This window comes from Lissotriton vulgaris, chromosome 7 (genome assembly GCF_964263255.1).
Source record: "Lissotriton vulgaris chromosome 7, aLisVul1.2, whole genome shotgun sequence".
NCBI classification, from domain to species: domain Eukaryota; kingdom Metazoa; phylum Chordata; class Amphibia; order Caudata; family Salamandridae; genus Lissotriton; species Lissotriton vulgaris.
Genome location: NC_141695.1, coordinates 221,773,911 through 221,792,438, shown reverse-complemented (window position 1 = coordinate 221,792,438; position 18,528 = coordinate 221,773,911). Strand labels below are relative to the sequence as shown.

Sequence of the window (18,528 nt, the reverse complement as noted above, 5' to 3'; positions counted from 1 at the left end):
TACATTGGTAAAGTTTTTACTTTTAGTCACTGTTTTCGAATCAATAAAAGGCAAGTGAAATAAAGCAGTCCAATTACATGACGGATAAAAGGTATAATATGTAGGAACGCAGTAAAGATAAATGGTCAAGGGCAGTTGTGTTTTCCTCTGCTGCAACATAAAGTGATCGATAAGAATCTGATAATCAGGCGTATCGGCGACTAAGACAGGAGGCCGAGTCTCTTTTACTCAACGGCTCCATCATGGAACGAAGAAATGCCCTTTTTCTCGAAAAAGGAATATATTTTATTTGCAGGACAGTTGTAAATTTTCCGGGAAAGTACATTAGCCTGGAATATTATAACATATATGTTATAAAAAAAAAAGTTCGAAACCAATAAAAAGCGTAATTTTTAGGTCATATGACCAAGCTTTTCATCATTAAAATAACAAAAGTAAAATGAACCAATGAAAAGTTTTATTAACAAGTCACATGACCTGTTATGCTTACGTTACGCGCTGCGCGCCGCGCCCCGGATCACTTCCGGGTGCGCTAACGCGGCGTGTCATATAACGCATTACGCGACAACGTAGGTCAAGAATATAGTCAAAATGTCTCCACCAACCAGCGTTCGGAACACAACCCCTTTCAGCAGTCCAAAAAGTTCTGTTAAATGACAACAGAGGGGACAGGCAACAAGAACCATCAGTCAAAGAGGGGAGGGCAAGTTCTTCTCTACCGGGTCATGTTGGGGCGCTACCGGAACTGATCGAATTGGTAGTCTACAGTGTTTCTGGATGTTTCAGACTAAAGCTGGCGTCAGCATGAGAGCACTACCATCTCGTAGCTCCGTCGTGGCCATTCCACGAGCAGACATGGCAGCCGCTCCCCACCAGAAGCCTGCGGGAGTCGGGGGGCCCCCAAGACTTTTGTAGAATCTTCACGGCTGAGGGGACGCTTTCGAGAATGGGACCCAAGCCCTATCAGGGAAGCGTCCGAGTTCCAAGGTGTCCCAGGGCCATTTTAGTGGACCAGGCCCAAAACCGAAGAGCCGGCCGCCATTTTGAGAGTCCTGTGGCACCCGCCTATCGCTGCACCGCAAGAGCGGGAGCAACTCAACTACATGGTGAGCGAGACGCTGTAGTCGCAAGAGCGGGCGGTAAACAGCTGAATGGCGGAAGAGGCACAGTGTAGCAAAAGCGGGCAGAATGGCAACTAAAACGGTAAAGGGGCGCCCCACTACAGCGTGTCTTCAGGTCAAACGGATTGTGGGACAAAGTCCAGAATAGAAGAGTCATCAAAAGGCAAAAAGTTCCGCCGGACCCCGGGAGCCGGCCGCCTATGTCGGGGGCGATCTCAGGCTACACCAGTGCTATAAGACTTGGGGAGGGGGTCGGAGCCAAGCGTCTTCTCCGAGTCCGTGCCATCACACCGCCCCTCGGGGGCCTCCGTCAAGCTGTTTAGGGAGGTACCATATAACATTGTTTTCAAATGCAGTCAGGTCCACAAACGACCCTCACTTACTTTGAGAATAGTGAAGCTGCAGTAGGTGGAAATAAGCTTCAGACAGTCTTACAAGCACTGCTTTTCTAAACATTTTTTGATTTTTTTGTATTTTTGCACAGTTTTATATATTTTTTTTGTTTTTGATGGAGGGGAAACAACAAAGCACAGGCATTGAAAAAGGCTCAAACTCAGAACTCTGAACTATGGCACCCAACATCCAGGACTTGCCATCCGGATCTTGGCGCCTTGTGCTGCTTCCGACCTATTCACACATCGGTCCACTACTGACATCATCTCATAAACCAACGTAATGTAAATAGTTATTTAATAAAATGTTTTACCCTGTTTCTTTGCTGGTGTGTTGTCTATATTTTTAATATTTGCATAGGGTTTGTCGTTATTTTGGGCGGGGTGGGTGACGGAGCCGAGCTGTCTTGCAGCCCTCATGGTGTGGAGCTCAGTTCATCTCACTATTTTCGTATTTCTCATGAAGGGTTGTTCCTAATATTTCTATTTTAGCGAGGTCAAAAAGAGATCCAATTAGTGGCCTACTGATTTTGCTCGATTACTTTTATTTTTTTACACGATTTTTCACGATTTTTCACTATCTGCAAAGACTAAACAGAGTATTGCGACTTTGTGCTTGTTTGTAAATAGAGAATGAACCAAAGAGAATCAATTGTAAAACAGTAAATGCTTGGATAACAATCAATCAAATGGAGAGACAAGCAGGCACGACGGATTACAATGGGGGTAAAGGCCTGCGTTAACTACTCTTCACTATCTGCAAAGAGAGAGTACTACTAAGAGAAAAGAGGGGGGGGGGCAGCGTTCAAAGCACATCAGCGTGCATAAACACGAAAACGTTTTTACCTATCACGTACTTGACATTTTACAGCTTTTGATATTTGCTATTAAAAAACCAATGAAATTCACTGAAAAAACCATAGGTTATAGGCCATATATAGTTAGGAATTTGCATTTACAAAACCTTGAAAATTCAATGAAAAAACCATTGGTTATAGAACATATATAGTTAGGAATTTGCATTTACAAAACCTTATTTTACTCGCATAAAACCATTGAAATTCCATATATAGTTAGATGCGCTAACTATATATCGCGCACCCGCAATCCACTGCTGATGATGTCACATATTACATCATTCATGACATGGTCAGTGACATCACTGATGACATCACTGATGACATCTCAAATGACATCACTGATGACAACATCCAGTGACTGTATGTTTCTGTAAAGTTAAAATATGTCTTACATATTGAAGAATGAGTGGATGTATAAATGTCTGAATGAAGGATTTAGTAGGTGCATGACTGATTGTATGAGGGAGTGATTAAATGTGTCTCACTGAGTGCATGGGTTAGTGATTAAACTGTATTAATTTGTGCATCATTATATCTGTTGTTCTGTAAACTGCTGCATGTGTTGATCAGTAGCTATATGAGTAACTATATGGGTTATTGATTGGTTGCCCAAGTATTTGTATGGGAGACTGAGTATGTGTGTGAGTGGCTGGGAGGTGTGTGACTCTGTGCATAGATGTGTGAACAGCTGATTCACTAGATGTATGGGTTCAAAATTGCATGTGGAAACAGCTGTATGGGTGGTTGACTGTGTGCATGAGTGTATTGGTGAGTGAATGGATATCTCAGTGCTACATGTCAAAGTAAGTACATATGTAAAACACAGTGCATGTGAGAGTTGACATTTATAAATAACTGTATAAGAGCTAGTGAATGTGTCAGTGGTTGCATGGATCATTGACAACTTGTATCAGTTATTGTATAAGAGATAAAATATGTGTTAGTATATGTTTGAATAAGTAAAGTTTGTATAACTGTATAGTTGAGGAAATGGAGGTGTGATTGATTGTTTGCATGACTGACTAGTTGTGTGAGTAACTCCATGAATGAGTGACAGTCTGTGAGTGTCTGTTTACACTGATTGTATCTAAGGTTATATTAGAGTCTGAAGAGGTTCATCGTATTATCACATGAATGATATCATCAGTGATGTCATTTGATATGTCATCAGTGATGTCATCAGTGATGTCATTTGAGATGTCATCAGTGATGTCATCAGTGATGTCACTGACCATGTCATGAATGATGTAATATGTGACATCATCAGCAGTGGATTGCGGGTGCGCGATATATAGTTAGCGCATCTAACTATATATGGAATTTCAATGGTTTTATGCGAGTAAAATAAGGTTTTGTAAATGCAAATTCCTAACTATATATGTTCTATAACCAATGGTTTTTTCATTGAATTTTCAAGGTTTTGTAAATGCAAATTCCTAACTATATATGGCCTATAACCTATGGTTTTTTCAGTGAATATATATATATACTAACCAGGAGTTGCCACCAAACGATGAGGCCACACACAGCGTGCTTTAATCCTTTTATTCCTTTTATTCGGAGGATGTATTCAGCTTGAAATCGGCATAATAGGCACCAGACGCGTTTCGGGCATCAACTGCCCTTGATCACTGGTAGATGGGAACAGCAGCCGCAGGACCCCTCGCACACCTTTAAATGTCCCCGCCCATGTGGGCGTGTGTGCATTGAATGCTGGTAAGTGAAGTCCGGCTCGTCAACTCTTGTGGGTGCTGCCATGCCATCAAAATGTAAAGTCTTCCCCAAGTGGGTGTGTCGATCTCAGGCATGAAAAGTAGCTCCATTCTCCGACTGGGCACGTTATTCCACAGTGTAACATTGTCACCAACACTGCAGACCTGCATCGTAAGCAGTGGGGCCTCATCACGGCCGAGGCTAGCCGTAACATACAAAAACCAGGAGTTGCCACCAAACGATGAGGCCACACACAGCGTGCTTTAATCCTTTTATTCGGAGGATGTATTCAGCTTGAAATCGGCATAATAGGCACCAGACGCATTTCGGGCATCAACTGCCCTTGATCACTGGTAGATGGGAACAGCAGCCGCAGGACCCCTCGCACACCTTTAAATGTCCCCGCCCATGTGGGCGTGTGTGCATTGAATGCTGGTACCATTTTGCAATTCTCAAATAGAGATTCTCAAAAAATCGCTATTTGAGAATCTCAAATACGTATTTTGATACATCTACCAAGACCCCTAACCATTTCAAGCACTTCCTTACTCAAGTTTATTTTGTATAGGAAAAGAAAACAGTTTGGGGGTAATTGAGAGCTGTTTGAGCTCTACAGCATTCAGTGCTAAATGTATGCTTATCCTTTAGAGCCCCAAACACCATTCAACCTCTCACGTTTCCTGAGCATCAGCAACGTATTACAAACATTCTTCTCAATCTGTCATCCACTTCTTGTGGCCCAGGGGAGGGGAGCCAGGAACAAGTGTTTTTCCAAAAGGCAGAGAAAATGCCTGTTGGGAGCTTCAGTCCAATGATCCAGGGGAGGCAGGAGAAGTGAAAAGGCTCCTTTTAGGTCTCTTTTAGGTCAAGACGGTAACAGCGTGTGAATGTGCTCCACTTGAAAATACACTATTGTTTTCATTAAAGGGCTTGGAGCCCGCCCTTTGCTTACCATTTGTTGGCCTCAGTGTCACTCTTTTTTGCAGCCTCCTATTTGCCCAGTGCAGGTCAAGCCTCACCTGTGTTCCTTTCTGTGGAGAATGAACCTAGCACATAGTGGTTCAACTTAATCAGTTACGGTGTACTGCTCCTGACATGATGGATTGACTGCTTCTGACATGATGGATGTACTATTTCTTCTTCCTCTCCCTGCCCTGTCTGGTACTCCCTCCTTCATCCCCCCGGGAACTTCCCTTCTTTTGTTTTCTCTATACCCCCTCCTCCTGCTGTCTCTTATTGCTGCTCCCTCCCCCTCATTTTGCTTCACTCTCGCTTTTTTTTTTAAATATAATGTACAGCAGCAGCTAAGTGGCCTCAAATACATTTAGAAAGTGCCAACCTTCCTGATAAAATTTTGAGTTTTCTTTTCATTTGTTTGTGAATTAAATACAATATTTCACCACGTGTGTATTTGTTTGATGAATGCTTGTTTCTGTATTTTTTGTGTATTGGTTTGGGTTTAAATCATTGAAAACGCTTTGGCCGGGGTCTTCAGTTTGCAGTATTGACTCGCCCGGTAGTTTTCAGGCCACATCTCTGTTACCTAAAAGCTATGCCTACCTCAGCAGTGCCCATTTGAGGGAAGGAGTGTCTGCTCTAATGCTGTGCCAATTGTATGACCTTTTGTTTTCTATTTTTAGAAAAAATATGGACACAAGGCAGTTCATATGTCCTCATAAGTGAAAATGATATTTTAATGCAAAGGGCACTTCATTAAAGAAGCCACTGCTGCTTTAAGCATAAGTACAGGTCCTAGTATGGTCCCATGATGAATGGTGGTCGTGCAGTCGTCGCTTAGGATAGAGACTTCTAATCCTACAATTCCTTACAGATAGAGAAGGGTCACTCCTCTTGCCCTGAAGAAAGTCCTAGACCTTTACGGCCACCTTGGACTGAAACATGCCAGCACTAGGGTCTTAGGACCATTAAACACCAACAAGACCTATTTTTAGATTTTTTATTGACCCAGCCAGACCCAATAATAAAGGGAATCCCGGGGTCTGACTGAGGTTTTTTATCCTTAAGCCCCTTGATCTTCGTCTATCTGAAGAGCTCCCAACACTGTGGTTGAGCCCACCCTGACTTTTAGGGATCGAGGTGACCCAATGATGAAGCATGACACCACCAGATTATGTGGGGTAATTAAAAACAAAAAGTGTTTTTTCCCCAACTCACAGTTGTGAGTAGCACAACTCTTCACTAGAGAAGTTCCGGTCTCTCTCTTGCTTTTTTTTCCCTGCACGAAGGTACAGGTGACATACCATCTATTCTGAACATTGGTTAGTTTTTTGGAGTATTTTTTGTGTTATATAATCTATTGGGAGGATATACTCCGATTTGTATCCTCTTCAACCCTCCAGACACTGGGAATGCTCCCGGTGAGTCCACGTGTTAACACATAAAGACACTCTCACCCTCAAGCATGCACACAATTTACCTTTAAAACCATTAATATTCATGACAGCTGCCAAAGTTTCTGTTCCAACTAAATGTGATCCATTTTTTATGACTCTAATAGTGAATAATATAATATAATAATGTAATATTATTTACTATAACTATAATGAAAAACAGGCAGAAAACAGAATGTGGAGCTGCCCCTGTGTTCTTGACACAGGCTTTGCAACTTCTAAGGCCAGGGGTGCCAAGGCAGTGCCAGGGGTCACAAGAGGCAACCCAGAGGTTGCAGCTGCGACCCATGGTGATCACTAAATAACGTCCATGGATCGACCAGTAATTACCAAAACCTGCAGAATATGTAATTACTTGAATCTCAATGTGCACCTGAAATAACATACTAACTAGAATGATGGCTTTAGTAGTCAGATTTCAGGATCATAAAATATATAAATTTTAAGGGTCTTCTTTAAATTTGGAAAGGAAGGGACACGTTTAATTTTGAGGAGCTGAGTATCCCAATTCATGGGCAATTTCCATAGAAAGGTTGATACCTTTTTATTATAGTAAGGTTAATACCTTTTTATTATTTGGGATCTCCAAACACATGAGTTCTGTGACTGAGATCGCTACTTCCTCCATAGACTTATGTTTTTGACACTATATAGCTGTGGGTGGGCATGGGATGTAATTCATCTCATTTAAGTCATACAAGTACAGAGCCTCCAGATGAGACTGGCCACAGAAGAAAAAAAGAGTTGGCTGGACACTGGTGGACGGAGAGGAGCTGGAAAAAATAGATAGAGAAATATGTGACTGAACAGAATATTTTTATTTTTCTGCATTGCCAAATGCATTGGACCCCTGCCAACCTATGCAACGTGAATGAATACACAATGTAACGTGTTGAACGTTGATAAAATGGCCATTTGCGGTTACTCCAAGATTCCTATACACTTCTCTGACTTTATGTAAACACTTGGATTTCAAATACATTTTATTTGGCATATTTTCAAATTTCAGATGCAATTCCAAAAGCATTGTCAGTTTTACATGTGCTGAAGCATTTGATTAAGACCAGGGAGGTGCCGTCAAAACCTATATTAAATGCCAATTTTTAGATAAAGGAGGTAATTTTACGTACCTCCATAAGGGCCATCAATACTTTCCCTCGGAAGGAGGCAACACTCACCTAGTGAAGCGAGTACATAGGTACGAAAACCAATGATGATGCCGCCCATTAACCCCTTCGATGCTGATGGCGAGCTCAGCTCGTCATCAACCACGGGGGGCGTGTGCGGATGACGTGAGCTCGTCATCTTACGCAGCTTTTAGAAAAAAGCTACGCAGGGTAAAATAACCGCCGCAGCAATGCGGTTAAGACACTATAATGGTGATTACTTACACCACCAGTGACAATGTTTGGTTGAGGGTTTTGAGTCGACACTTGAGGCGCATAGACTCCTGAAACCAGCAGAGTTTACTCTCCTTTGATTACGGATGTTGGTGGAAGCTTAGTGAACCCTTCACACACTTCTACCTCCCCCTTTGATTTATTTTGTCATAACTTTAGTTCCACATATGCTGTTTTCATCTGCTGAGTGATGAAAGCAAGGGACTAGAGCATGTGTAAATCCCCTTTTAACTGTGTCATAGAGTAAAGCTTCACATATTTCCAGAATTGATTGACATGCTTACAATATGTCTAGAATTAATGTGGATGGGTTGATGCTGATTCATTTACAGTCTTTGATGAGAAGTTTTGAGGATTAACCTTTTTCTGGAGGCAGAGGGGAAGGATTGTTTCTCCTTCACTTATCTCAGGTTATATATTATAAGGGTCCATGCTACTGCAGTCGTCTCCAGATTTAAATTGTTAGGGTTTATTCTGGTTGTGGATGTTTTGGATTGTATTGTCTGGAGTCATATACTGGAAGAGTCAGTACTACCGGGGGCATCCACAGCCTTTGAATGATGAATGTTCATTGTAGTATCTTCAGTGTCAGGTTGGAAGTGCTAACGCTGAGTCGTTTATCTACAGTATAACATCAGGGTGGTGGATGTCGCTTTAGTTATCTACAATCCTGGATCAAAATGGTTAAAGTTTCTTGTGTTTATTTATAGACTTACTTTGCAAAAGTTGTTAATACTTTGTATGTATGTCTGTTACACACATTCTTAGATGTTGATTGCTGCTTGTATGATCTCCAGTCTTAGGGTGGGCGGGTTGATGCAGCTTTAATAATCCACAGTTTAGGTAGGAAAGGCTGTTTCAGTTGTCAAGAGTCACTGATTAGGAGGGGATGCTTGTTTTAATAATACCATCACTAGAACACATGCTATGGTGCTGTTTCAATTATCTGGTGTACATTCATCTATTGGTAGGCCTCATGCTGCTTCTGTTAGTCAAGGTGCAGTCTTTGATCAGAATGGCTGATGTTTCCTTTAGCTATGCTATAATCTTAGATCAGAAGGGCTAATGCAACTCCTCGATTAGCAGGACTGATGCTGTATCTCTAGTTGTCTATATAAAGGATTGGTGTGCAGGACTAATACCCACTCCTAGGTTGGACTGGTTGAAGCTGCGCTGGTTATCTACAATCTTATATTGGTGTGACTGATGTTTTTTCAGTTATCTCCAAACTTAGATCAGTGGGGTTGTGTTAATGTCTTAGATCAGTAGGGCTGATCCTGATTCAGTCTTTCACTGGAAAATTGTAGGGTGCTTCTGTTATTCCTAGACCTAGATCAGAATGTCTGCTGGCAATATTTCATGTCATCGATTGAAGTCTCAGTTATATGAGGTCTGCGTGCTACTCGACTCGGTGTTGCTTGCTGAGTGCTGTGTGCTATTTCAGGCTTTGGATGGATCAGGACAAATCATCTAAGCTCACTTTTGCAACTATTGAGGCCTGTGATGCTTCATGGGCCATGGCTTCAAGCAGTAGAAGACTGGTGCTTCTTCCTTTAACTGAGATCAGCAGGGAGCTGTGCTGCTTCATCAATATCAAGAGTGAAATTGAAGGAGGCTAGAGCTGCTTCGTATATCTGAAGTTTGAGAGCGGAGGAATTGGTATTTACGTCTGCAGCTGAAGAGTAGATGTTCTTCCTCACGTACCGGAGGTCTCAAAGTGGAGGAATCTGTGATGCTCTGGTGTTGCATTACTGATGTGGTGCTTTTCATGGGAGGTGCTTCCTGTGGTACTTCAGACCTCAGATGGAGTTATTCAGGCATTTTTGATTATCTGTTTGGCATGTTCATGTACACCTTGTTGTCTTCTGAAGATGAAAGAAAGAATGTGTTAATTTTCAAAATTAAGCATCTGTTGTGTATAAATATTTCATTGCACTATTCTAGAAAAAGCAAAATAAGAAAAAAAACATAAGATGTGTATCACAAAATGTGCACTCTTACTAAGTTACCATATCAATATTGCTAGAACACTGTATCTAAAACCACATAAAATCCATGGTGATACATTACCATGCATCAGATCTATGGCATCTTCAGACGAACGAATGGAAAGATTTGTATTTGTCGATTACAAAATCTGTGCATTCACCAAGCTGTCATTTAAATAATGCACAGAAGAGCACTCTCACAAAGAAAATTACACAAAATGCATATTACTACATTACCATGAACCAAATCCATTGCATTTCCACCTCAGTACTACACTAAAATGTGAACAGCCTTATTACACAACAGCGTTGCACTATCATATGCCAAACCTTTAAGATCCTCGCAGCATCATAAGCATGCTGTCAAAACAAAGTTAACATAGAAAACTATAGCAAAACTATTAGATTAAATCTATAGTGCACGTCACTGTCATATTATTGAACACTAAGGGGTGCATTATGATGTCGGGCGGTGGCGATCCACCCGACATTCATGCTCGCCCACCACCCATTTCCCCCTGCCATATTACTATGGCGGGGGGACCGCGGTAGACGTAAACACCGTCCGCCGCTTTTCCGCCCGGTTGCCTTGCGGCCGGGGCGGAAAATGTTTCATATGGTGGCGGTGTCTATTAGACACCGCCAGCCATAATATGATGGGCCTTCAGACATGCAGATATGCGGAGACTCCCTGCGGGGGCCCGTTGCGGGCCCCCTGGGACTCCGGGGGGTGCATGTGGGGGGTACCTATGGTACCCCCCCACATTTCACAGTGCAACATGGCAGGCACCACGCGGTGCCTGTCATGTTGTGCTTTCAAATGCACAATGTGCATTTTTACCATTGCGGCGGGTGGCACTTTCAGCACCGCCTGCCACAATGGAAAAAATACAGGATGCGCCCGCCAGTGTGGCGGGCACACCCTAATTGCCAAGGCGGGACCGGCGCTCCTATGGCGGGTAGTCCCGTTTTGCACGAGGATGGCAGGCGGGCAAAGTCCGCCCGCCATCCTAATGGGGGCCTAGCTGTGTATAAGTCTACAGTGTGGTAGAACGCCAGCATGCCATCTCCACCACAAGCTCCTAGATGTAGCAGAGCTCTGCTGTACCAAATCCATGGATTACCTTAAATCTGGTGGCGCTATATTGGGTTCAATGCATAGTATGGCCTTAGCTATAGTAGTGCTCTGGTCTACCAAACCTGAAGCATGGTCAGTGATGCAGTAGCCAGGAGTGGCACATGCACTGCACTATTTTATTGTATTGTAATTGCATTTATATAGCACTAACTACCCCTGATGAGGCGCTGATGCGCTTTTTCGGCTAGAAACATGCTACTCTGGAACTCAGAAAGGATTAGTGGTGAATTAGTATAGTAAAATATGAAAGTAATTTGAGTGATGGTTATGTTAGTCAGTTATTTGGATTGAGAAGGATAGTGGATACATCTATATTAATTATTTTGTGTGACAATGTGCTGTAAAGCAAAAACTCCCACAAGACTTCAGAGCAGACAGGCAGAATTAGATGCCCTGATATATTCTGCTAGGAGCCAATGATTCACTAGAGCAATTAACTTTAAATGGCACAAATTAAGACATTTATTTATGGGTTTTGTAAAGCATCAGGTGCAGTTTTTAAGCCATGTCAGAGCTCATGTGGGAAGGGAAAACAATAGAAGTGATGGTAATCATGGGGACAGGATAGCCAAAGTCGCTTTTATTTACAAGACGCTTGCATTCTAAGAACAAGGTAAAGCCTCTGTGGTGGGAAAGTTTACGGTCTCAGTGGGTAACAGAAGAAAGGTGAACCTAAGATTCTGTATGGCTGGATGCTGGTACAAACATCAGATGGACTGCTCTTTTGATCTTACTTTCATTAATCAGGCATGCTCCCCCCCAGTTCCCTTTGCCCCAACATATAATGGAAGAGGCTGTGAAACTACAATCGACTTTGCACTAATATCACCCACTAAACCCAAATTTATAACTTTTTGGGAGATCGGGGATGACCCCATGAGCGATCATTATCCTATTACCTTTGGGGTAAGGCTCGCAGAGGGGAAAGCAAAGGAATCTAGCGGGCCTCTTTATCCACTTGAGGTCACCTTAACAAAGATAAACGGCTATGTGATAAAGTGGGAGAAATTGAACCCCACAATCTTCTTCCACAACCTCATATCATCTTGCTCTACAGACATATTTGTCTGTTTAGAAGAAGATATTGATCCCAAGGCGATTATGGCAGCCTTCGCTAATATCCAGCTGTACATAAAAGATATCTTAACTAGGAGCCACAAAAAGAATGGGAAACACACACGTGGGTGGTTTGACTCCAGGTGTACAGCTGCCCTAAAGAATTTGAAGAAAGTTTTAAACACCATTCCCAAAGACAGGGTTCAAATTTCCCAGGCCAGACGAGAGTATAAGAGGGAAATTAACCACCGGAAGGCAACAATGAAAAGGGAGGCCTGGGAAGCTTTGGGGGAAGCTGCCAGGAATAAGGACACTAACCTCTTTTGGAAAGTTATAAGATCAGTATACAACACAAAAGATAGTGACAACTGCATAGACGTAGCAATCACGGCAGAGCTCTGGGTAGAACATTACGGCAAACTTTACAGCAATAGTCAGGGGGACACCCAGAATCAACAAAAGGCAACCTCATCCTTGAATGAATCAACTCAGGATTACCAGTTAAGTGACCCCCCAGTATCCCCCTATCCAATTGATTTGGTTTTTACCACCCTAGAAGTGGAAAATGCCATCAGGGAAAGCCCGCCAGGGAAAGCCCCTGGCCCCGACCACACCCCAGTGGATGTCTACAAAACAAACCTGGAATTCTGGGCTCCCCTGTTAACTAACGTTTTAAATATGGGAAACAAATGTGGCTTAATTAATACCTGGTCAGACGCAATTGTAGTGCCCATCTTTAAAAAGGGAAACAGGGACGATCCTGCTTGCTACCGTCCTATATCGTTATTGGACGGCCTCATGAAAATCGCAGGAAGGATCGTCCTTAAGAGAATTCAGCACTGGGAGACAGAAAAAAAGGTCATCTCGGAACTCCAATATGGGTTCCGAAAGGGATTGGGTACCCAGGAACAATGTTTAAACCTGTCCTTATTGATCTCCAAATACACTGAGGCCAAAAAAGGGGACCTGTTTGTCACCTTTGTTGACCTTAGCTCAGCATTTGATTGTGTGGATCATCTGCAGCTCTGGTCAACATTGGAACATACTGGGGTGGATCCTATCATCATCAAAGAACTGTACAGAGATGCCGGTGCCAGAGTGAGGTTTGGGACCCAGGGGCAATGCACACAGAAATTTGCCATAAATTGAGGGGTTAGGCAAGGCTGCATACTTGCGCCCCTTCTATTTAGTTTTTATATTAACTCCATCGTAGAGCACCTAACAAATCTGCCAAGTGACTATCCATCCGTCAATGGTAGGCCTGTACCTTACCTGTATCTTATATGCCGACGACGCGGCAATCATGTCTAGGACTAAGGTAGGGTTGCAGAGAGCCGTAAGTGAATTCTCATCTTACATGGGGAAAAGAAACCTGAAAGTGAACATCTCTAAAACTTTCTCCATGTCATGCACCCAAAAAAACAAAAGGCCACAATGTTCGATATATCTTGACGAGCAAAGAATTGAGAGTACGGACACCTTTTGCTACCTGGGTGTTGTCTTTGAGAGGAAAGGAGGTTGGAAACATGCAGTATCTGCTAGGAAACTTGCCTTTACCCGTGCCATTGGGGCCCTGAGAACTTTCGCAGCTAAAATTGGGGGCAAACCGATTGTTGAGATGTTACAGATCTATCAAGCCAAATGTGTAGCGACAGTCACTTATGGAGCAGGCCTATGGGGCTTCGAAAATGTGTCCTCACTTCAAATTTGTGAGAATCTTTTTATCCGCTATTTACTAGGTGTGAGTAAATCTACTTCGACTTTTATTACTCACATTGAGACTGGCCTCAAATACCTTAGCGACACTATAAAGTTATCACCGTGTTTGCTTTGGCACAAAATCTGGACCACTGTGGAATGCCAATTTAACAGAGAACTCATCACGGACTGTATGAACTTGGATGGTGCATCCAAAATCAAATGGCTACGATACGTCCAGCTGATGTTCTCTAAAATTGGACATCCCGAATATTTTGATGACCCAGAGTCTCTAGAAAATTTGTCTAGGCCAGCTCTCAAAAAACTTTTAATTACACACCTGGAAAGCGTTAGATGGAACATTGAGAAACTCAAAAGTACTACTTTATCAGATGGACTGCAAGTGAAGTGAAGGTTTCCTGTAGATGTGCTGGGGAAGGAGCTTCCTACAGATGAACATTGGTTGTGCATGGGCCATCAGTCACACGTTCAGTGCCTGGCCGGGCAGAAGGCCAGTAAGTTCTGGAAAGTCACCTTTGTCTCCAGATTGAGAACTAAGCCTGTGAAAAGGAAGGCAGGATAGGAGGCATCAAGTGCCTTTTACACAATATGCAGTCATGACTTGTTATGTTATGTTATGTTATGTTACAATAGTTTTGTATAGCGCAAATCACCACTGGTCTCTAAGAGCTTTTCAAAGAAAGAAACACAACACACTGCTACCTGAGATTTCTCTTTAATTGGAATTTAGTGCATAGCTTTCCAACCAGGTGTGATGCCGGGCAGTACTAGTCTGACTTCTTTGGGCCTTCAAAATATCCTTAAATGGTGGTACAGATTAGAAGCCATGTCAATAGTTCAGTCCAGTGTTGACTGTAGTGTGAGCCACAGAAATTTGGTGGTGGAACTGGAGAAGAAGAAGGCCTCACATAGTTGTCTCAAAAGTTGAAACGCCCTCTCATTGACTATGTTTAAATGAGTAAAGAAGGAAGGCTCATTGCCCACCCAAGTTGTGTTTTTCACCACTTGTTCCACTGTCTCCTCATCAAGTCAAACCAATAGAAAGGAAAAAGTGATGGAGCTGCCATCTACATGTGAGGGATCAACCATTTTCACTATTTAGGTGTAACTCCAACTTCCTCAGATCAATGACATAATCATCTATGGACAATAGATGAACTATGGTTTGGCACTCGTCAGTCAAAATGATATCTTTCTAGCATTCCACTCATTTCAGGAAAGCAATGAAGATCATGTTTTTAATAACAATTTCATACTCAATAAGAACGTGTGCTATTTCCTGACTAAACTCAGGTAAGTTATCCGGTGTTTCTTCTCCTTCAGCCCTCAGAGTATGCATCTAAGTGCATGTTTTCACTCCACGCTAAAGCTGCTGCCACAAACTCTTGCACCTTCCTCCACTTTGCATATTTCAGAGGTGGTGGTCGTGGATAAGTTAAGAAAAGTGGAGGTGATGTCACGTTCTGCATTTTAGTGGGGGGGCTTCATAATAAAAAAACACACCAACCTACTTTATAAAGGAGGAAGGTAAGTTTTCTTTTGTCTTATAATTGTTCACCAACTTAAACTGCTTCTGAGGTTTGTTACAAAGTCAAAATCAACCAACATCTGATATCTGTATGCAAATAAATGTACTCTGTCTACCACTTTATTCAAAGCTCAGCTCATATAATGTTAAGTAACTTCTGTATGTTCGCTTAAGAATACAAGTCATCACTGTAAACAGCTTAAGATAAAGGAAACTATCTGCCATATTCATCAATCTCCCGTTTTGCGAGGCCCTAATAGCGAATTATAGCGATTCGCTATTAAGGACTCGCAAAACGGGATTCATGTAGGATTAGCAAAAATTATTGCGATTCCTACTGATTCCTTATTTGCGATTAGCAAATTGCTAATCGCAAATAAGGAAAAACTCCCCATTCATTCCTATGGGCCAAAAGGCCCATAGGAATGAATGGGGAGTATTCCTTATTTGCGATTAGCAATTTGCTAATCGCAAATAAGATTGCGATTTGAAGGGTGCCAGGGGTGTCCAAAGGACACCCTGTAGCACACCTCAAATGTACATTTGAACAGGTGTTGAGCACACACATGTCCAGAGGACATGTGTGTGTGCAACATGCAAAAGAAAAAAATGCACAAAAGTGCTTTTTAATCAATTATCGCAATTTACCACGAAGTCAGAATTCGTGGTAAATTGCGACCAAATATTGCGAATTCGCAATTTCTAATAGGGTGATGAATTGCATTTAAGGAATCTCTGTTAGAGATTCCTTAAATCCAATTCCTCGCAAATATGCGAGTTCGCAAATAGCGATTTTTGCATTTGGGATGATGAATCCCAAATGCAAAAATCGCACTCGCAAACGGCCAGATTCTCAGAATCTGGCCATTTGCGAGCGCTATTCAGGTTCATGAATATGGCTGTATGTACCAAGGGCCCAATGTAGGTGCCCTAATACCGGTCGGAAACGGCCGAATTCGGCCGTTTCCGACCGGTATTAGGGTTTTTAGATGTAGGGCATGCATTTACAGAATCGGTATTTTACCGATTCTGTATTTACTGATTCAGTAAAATTACCGAATCGGTAAATACAGACTCGGTAAAATACCGATTCTGTAAATGCAGATGTAGTTGGCACATGTTAGAGTGCCACAGGGCTTTACGAATCGGTATTTTACCACCCAATCCAATTGGGTGGTAAAATACTGAATACAGGTGTGCATGCACATCTGTGCATGCACACCTGTGCAATGTGACACACAGACATGCCCTTAGGGCATGTCTGTGTGCCACATGGCACACAAGTCCGGAATTGGGGTGCTAGAGGGTGTCAAAGTGACACCCCCTGCACCCTTGCAAAAATCGGTAATTACCGAATCGGTAAATACCGATTTGGTAATGACCATTGATTCCTATGGGCTTCAATGCCCATAGGAATCAATGGGCTTTACCGATTCGGTATTTACAGAATCGGTAAATACCGAATCTTAACGATTCGGTTTTTACCGAATCTGAAATACCTACATCCCCCCCTCCATTTTACCACTTCTTAAATACCGAATCGGTATGATTCGGTATTTAAGAAATGGTAAAATTAACTTACCTACATCAGGCCCCAAGTGTCAAAGATGGCTGCTCCATTGATTAACAATGACTAAATGAGCCTAAAGTAGAAGATATATGCAATAAAGTCACAACAAGTCTATTAAATTTAATAGGCTGTGACCCAACGCTCAATCATGTCAATAGTTGTACAAAGATGTACTCTATCAGGTTTGACCTGATGCCAATAGTTCTAGTGAGATGACATTGTGTAACATAAAAAACACAAATATACTAGCAGCAATAGACGTGGTCCCAATTTTCGAATTTAGCCCCCATGCAGACGTGCCATGTGTCAGTATGTCAAGAGGAGATTGGGGATAGGAAAGGTGGCCCATACCTGGCAGCGACTACCAAAACAAAGTGACCTGTGTTGCTCTGAAGCGCTCCACCCCACAATCTCTACCTATTTTAGTGGCTGCATAATTTTCCAAAGCCAACAAAACTGCATGGCTCCTCTTTCAATTTCACATAATATGGATCAGGAAATGAACTTAAGCAAAATCAGATCTACATCTCAACCGTTCCTTTAGGATTACTTCTATGAGAGTACTTCCATGAGAGTAGTTTTACTTAAAAGACACCTATTGACATACAATCCAAAAACACAGAGTGCTGGGGTAAATATCTTAAAATTGTACTCATCCCAGCAAAAAATGTTTGTAAGAACACAGATCTCCAACAAGGTAAGAACCACGCTGCTCTATCTACACCTCAGCGACAGCTTAACCAAACCACTGTCTGCGCCCAGAACCAACTTTCTCCCACATATCAGAAGGAAGACTGTTCTGGTGACATAGGATGTTGGCCTGCCATATGTAGGAAGAGAGATCGACATCTGGTTGTGTGACTCAAACAAATAATACTACACCTTTACTACATGGATTGGTGTGGATCTGGGTCACATGTGACAATAATGTGGTTAACAATAGGTGGGAGACCTGGGTGATGGCGATACAGGTGCACAGGAGGTCTAGTCAATGATTCCTAGAAATGGTTTGTCAACTCCTGCATTGTTCAAAGCAAAGAATGTCCAAGCCCTCCTTGACATGCTGAGCATAGTTTCTGTGTAGGTCTTCAACCCATTTATTATATCTTTTATATGTGAAGACTATTCAAGAGTGTGGATAAACAGAGTGCAAGATTAGGGATGTTCTTTGAGAAAGAAGAATGGATCCATTTAAGGGGTATATCTAAACACACACATGATGGCTATATGTGAGCTGGTGAAACATCTTATTAACATATTTTCAAAGAAGGCACATTGTGGGCCATCGATTAGCTTGGAGATGAACTAGTCCTTGCAAACTGCATTTTTCTGTTTCTGAAAAGGATGCTATATATCGCTGGGAAGATGGACAAGATTTCCACTTCTCAGAGCTTGACTTTAAGCAAATCGCAGATTCTGGAGCTACCCGTTGAGGCAGACCTAAAAGGCAGTTTTTCCACTGAGAGTTGTTTGGTGGAGAATATTTGTGGTTTCAGTACAGTAGGTTATGGTGTAGATGTTTTCTGACAGCCACCGTCACTTGCCTCTTTGTAGTAGCCAGTTTGTCTGGACTCACTTGCCTGTGAGAGACTGCTGTAAGTTCTGCTAGCACATTAGGCAGCTCTTTTAACT

At 42.3% G+C, this 18,528-nt stretch overlaps 1 protein-coding gene across 2 annotated transcripts in view; it reads right to left on the bottom strand.

Moving 5' to 3' along the window:
• Window positions 1-7,296: 7,296 nt before the first annotated feature.
• The window catches only part of LOC147701252 (hematopoietic cell signal transducer-like), a 95,824-nt gene continuing 84,592 nt past the window's right edge, over window positions 7,297-18,528 (bottom strand). For both annotated transcript variants that reach the window (XM_086929996.1, XM_086929997.1), the window contains exon 4: window positions 7,297-9,762. In XM_086929996.1, the coding sequence (XP_086786122.1) occupies window positions 9,725-9,762 (38 nt within the window). In that variant the 3' untranslated portion in view covers window positions 7,297-9,724. The remainder of the gene's footprint in view (window positions 9,763-18,528) is intronic.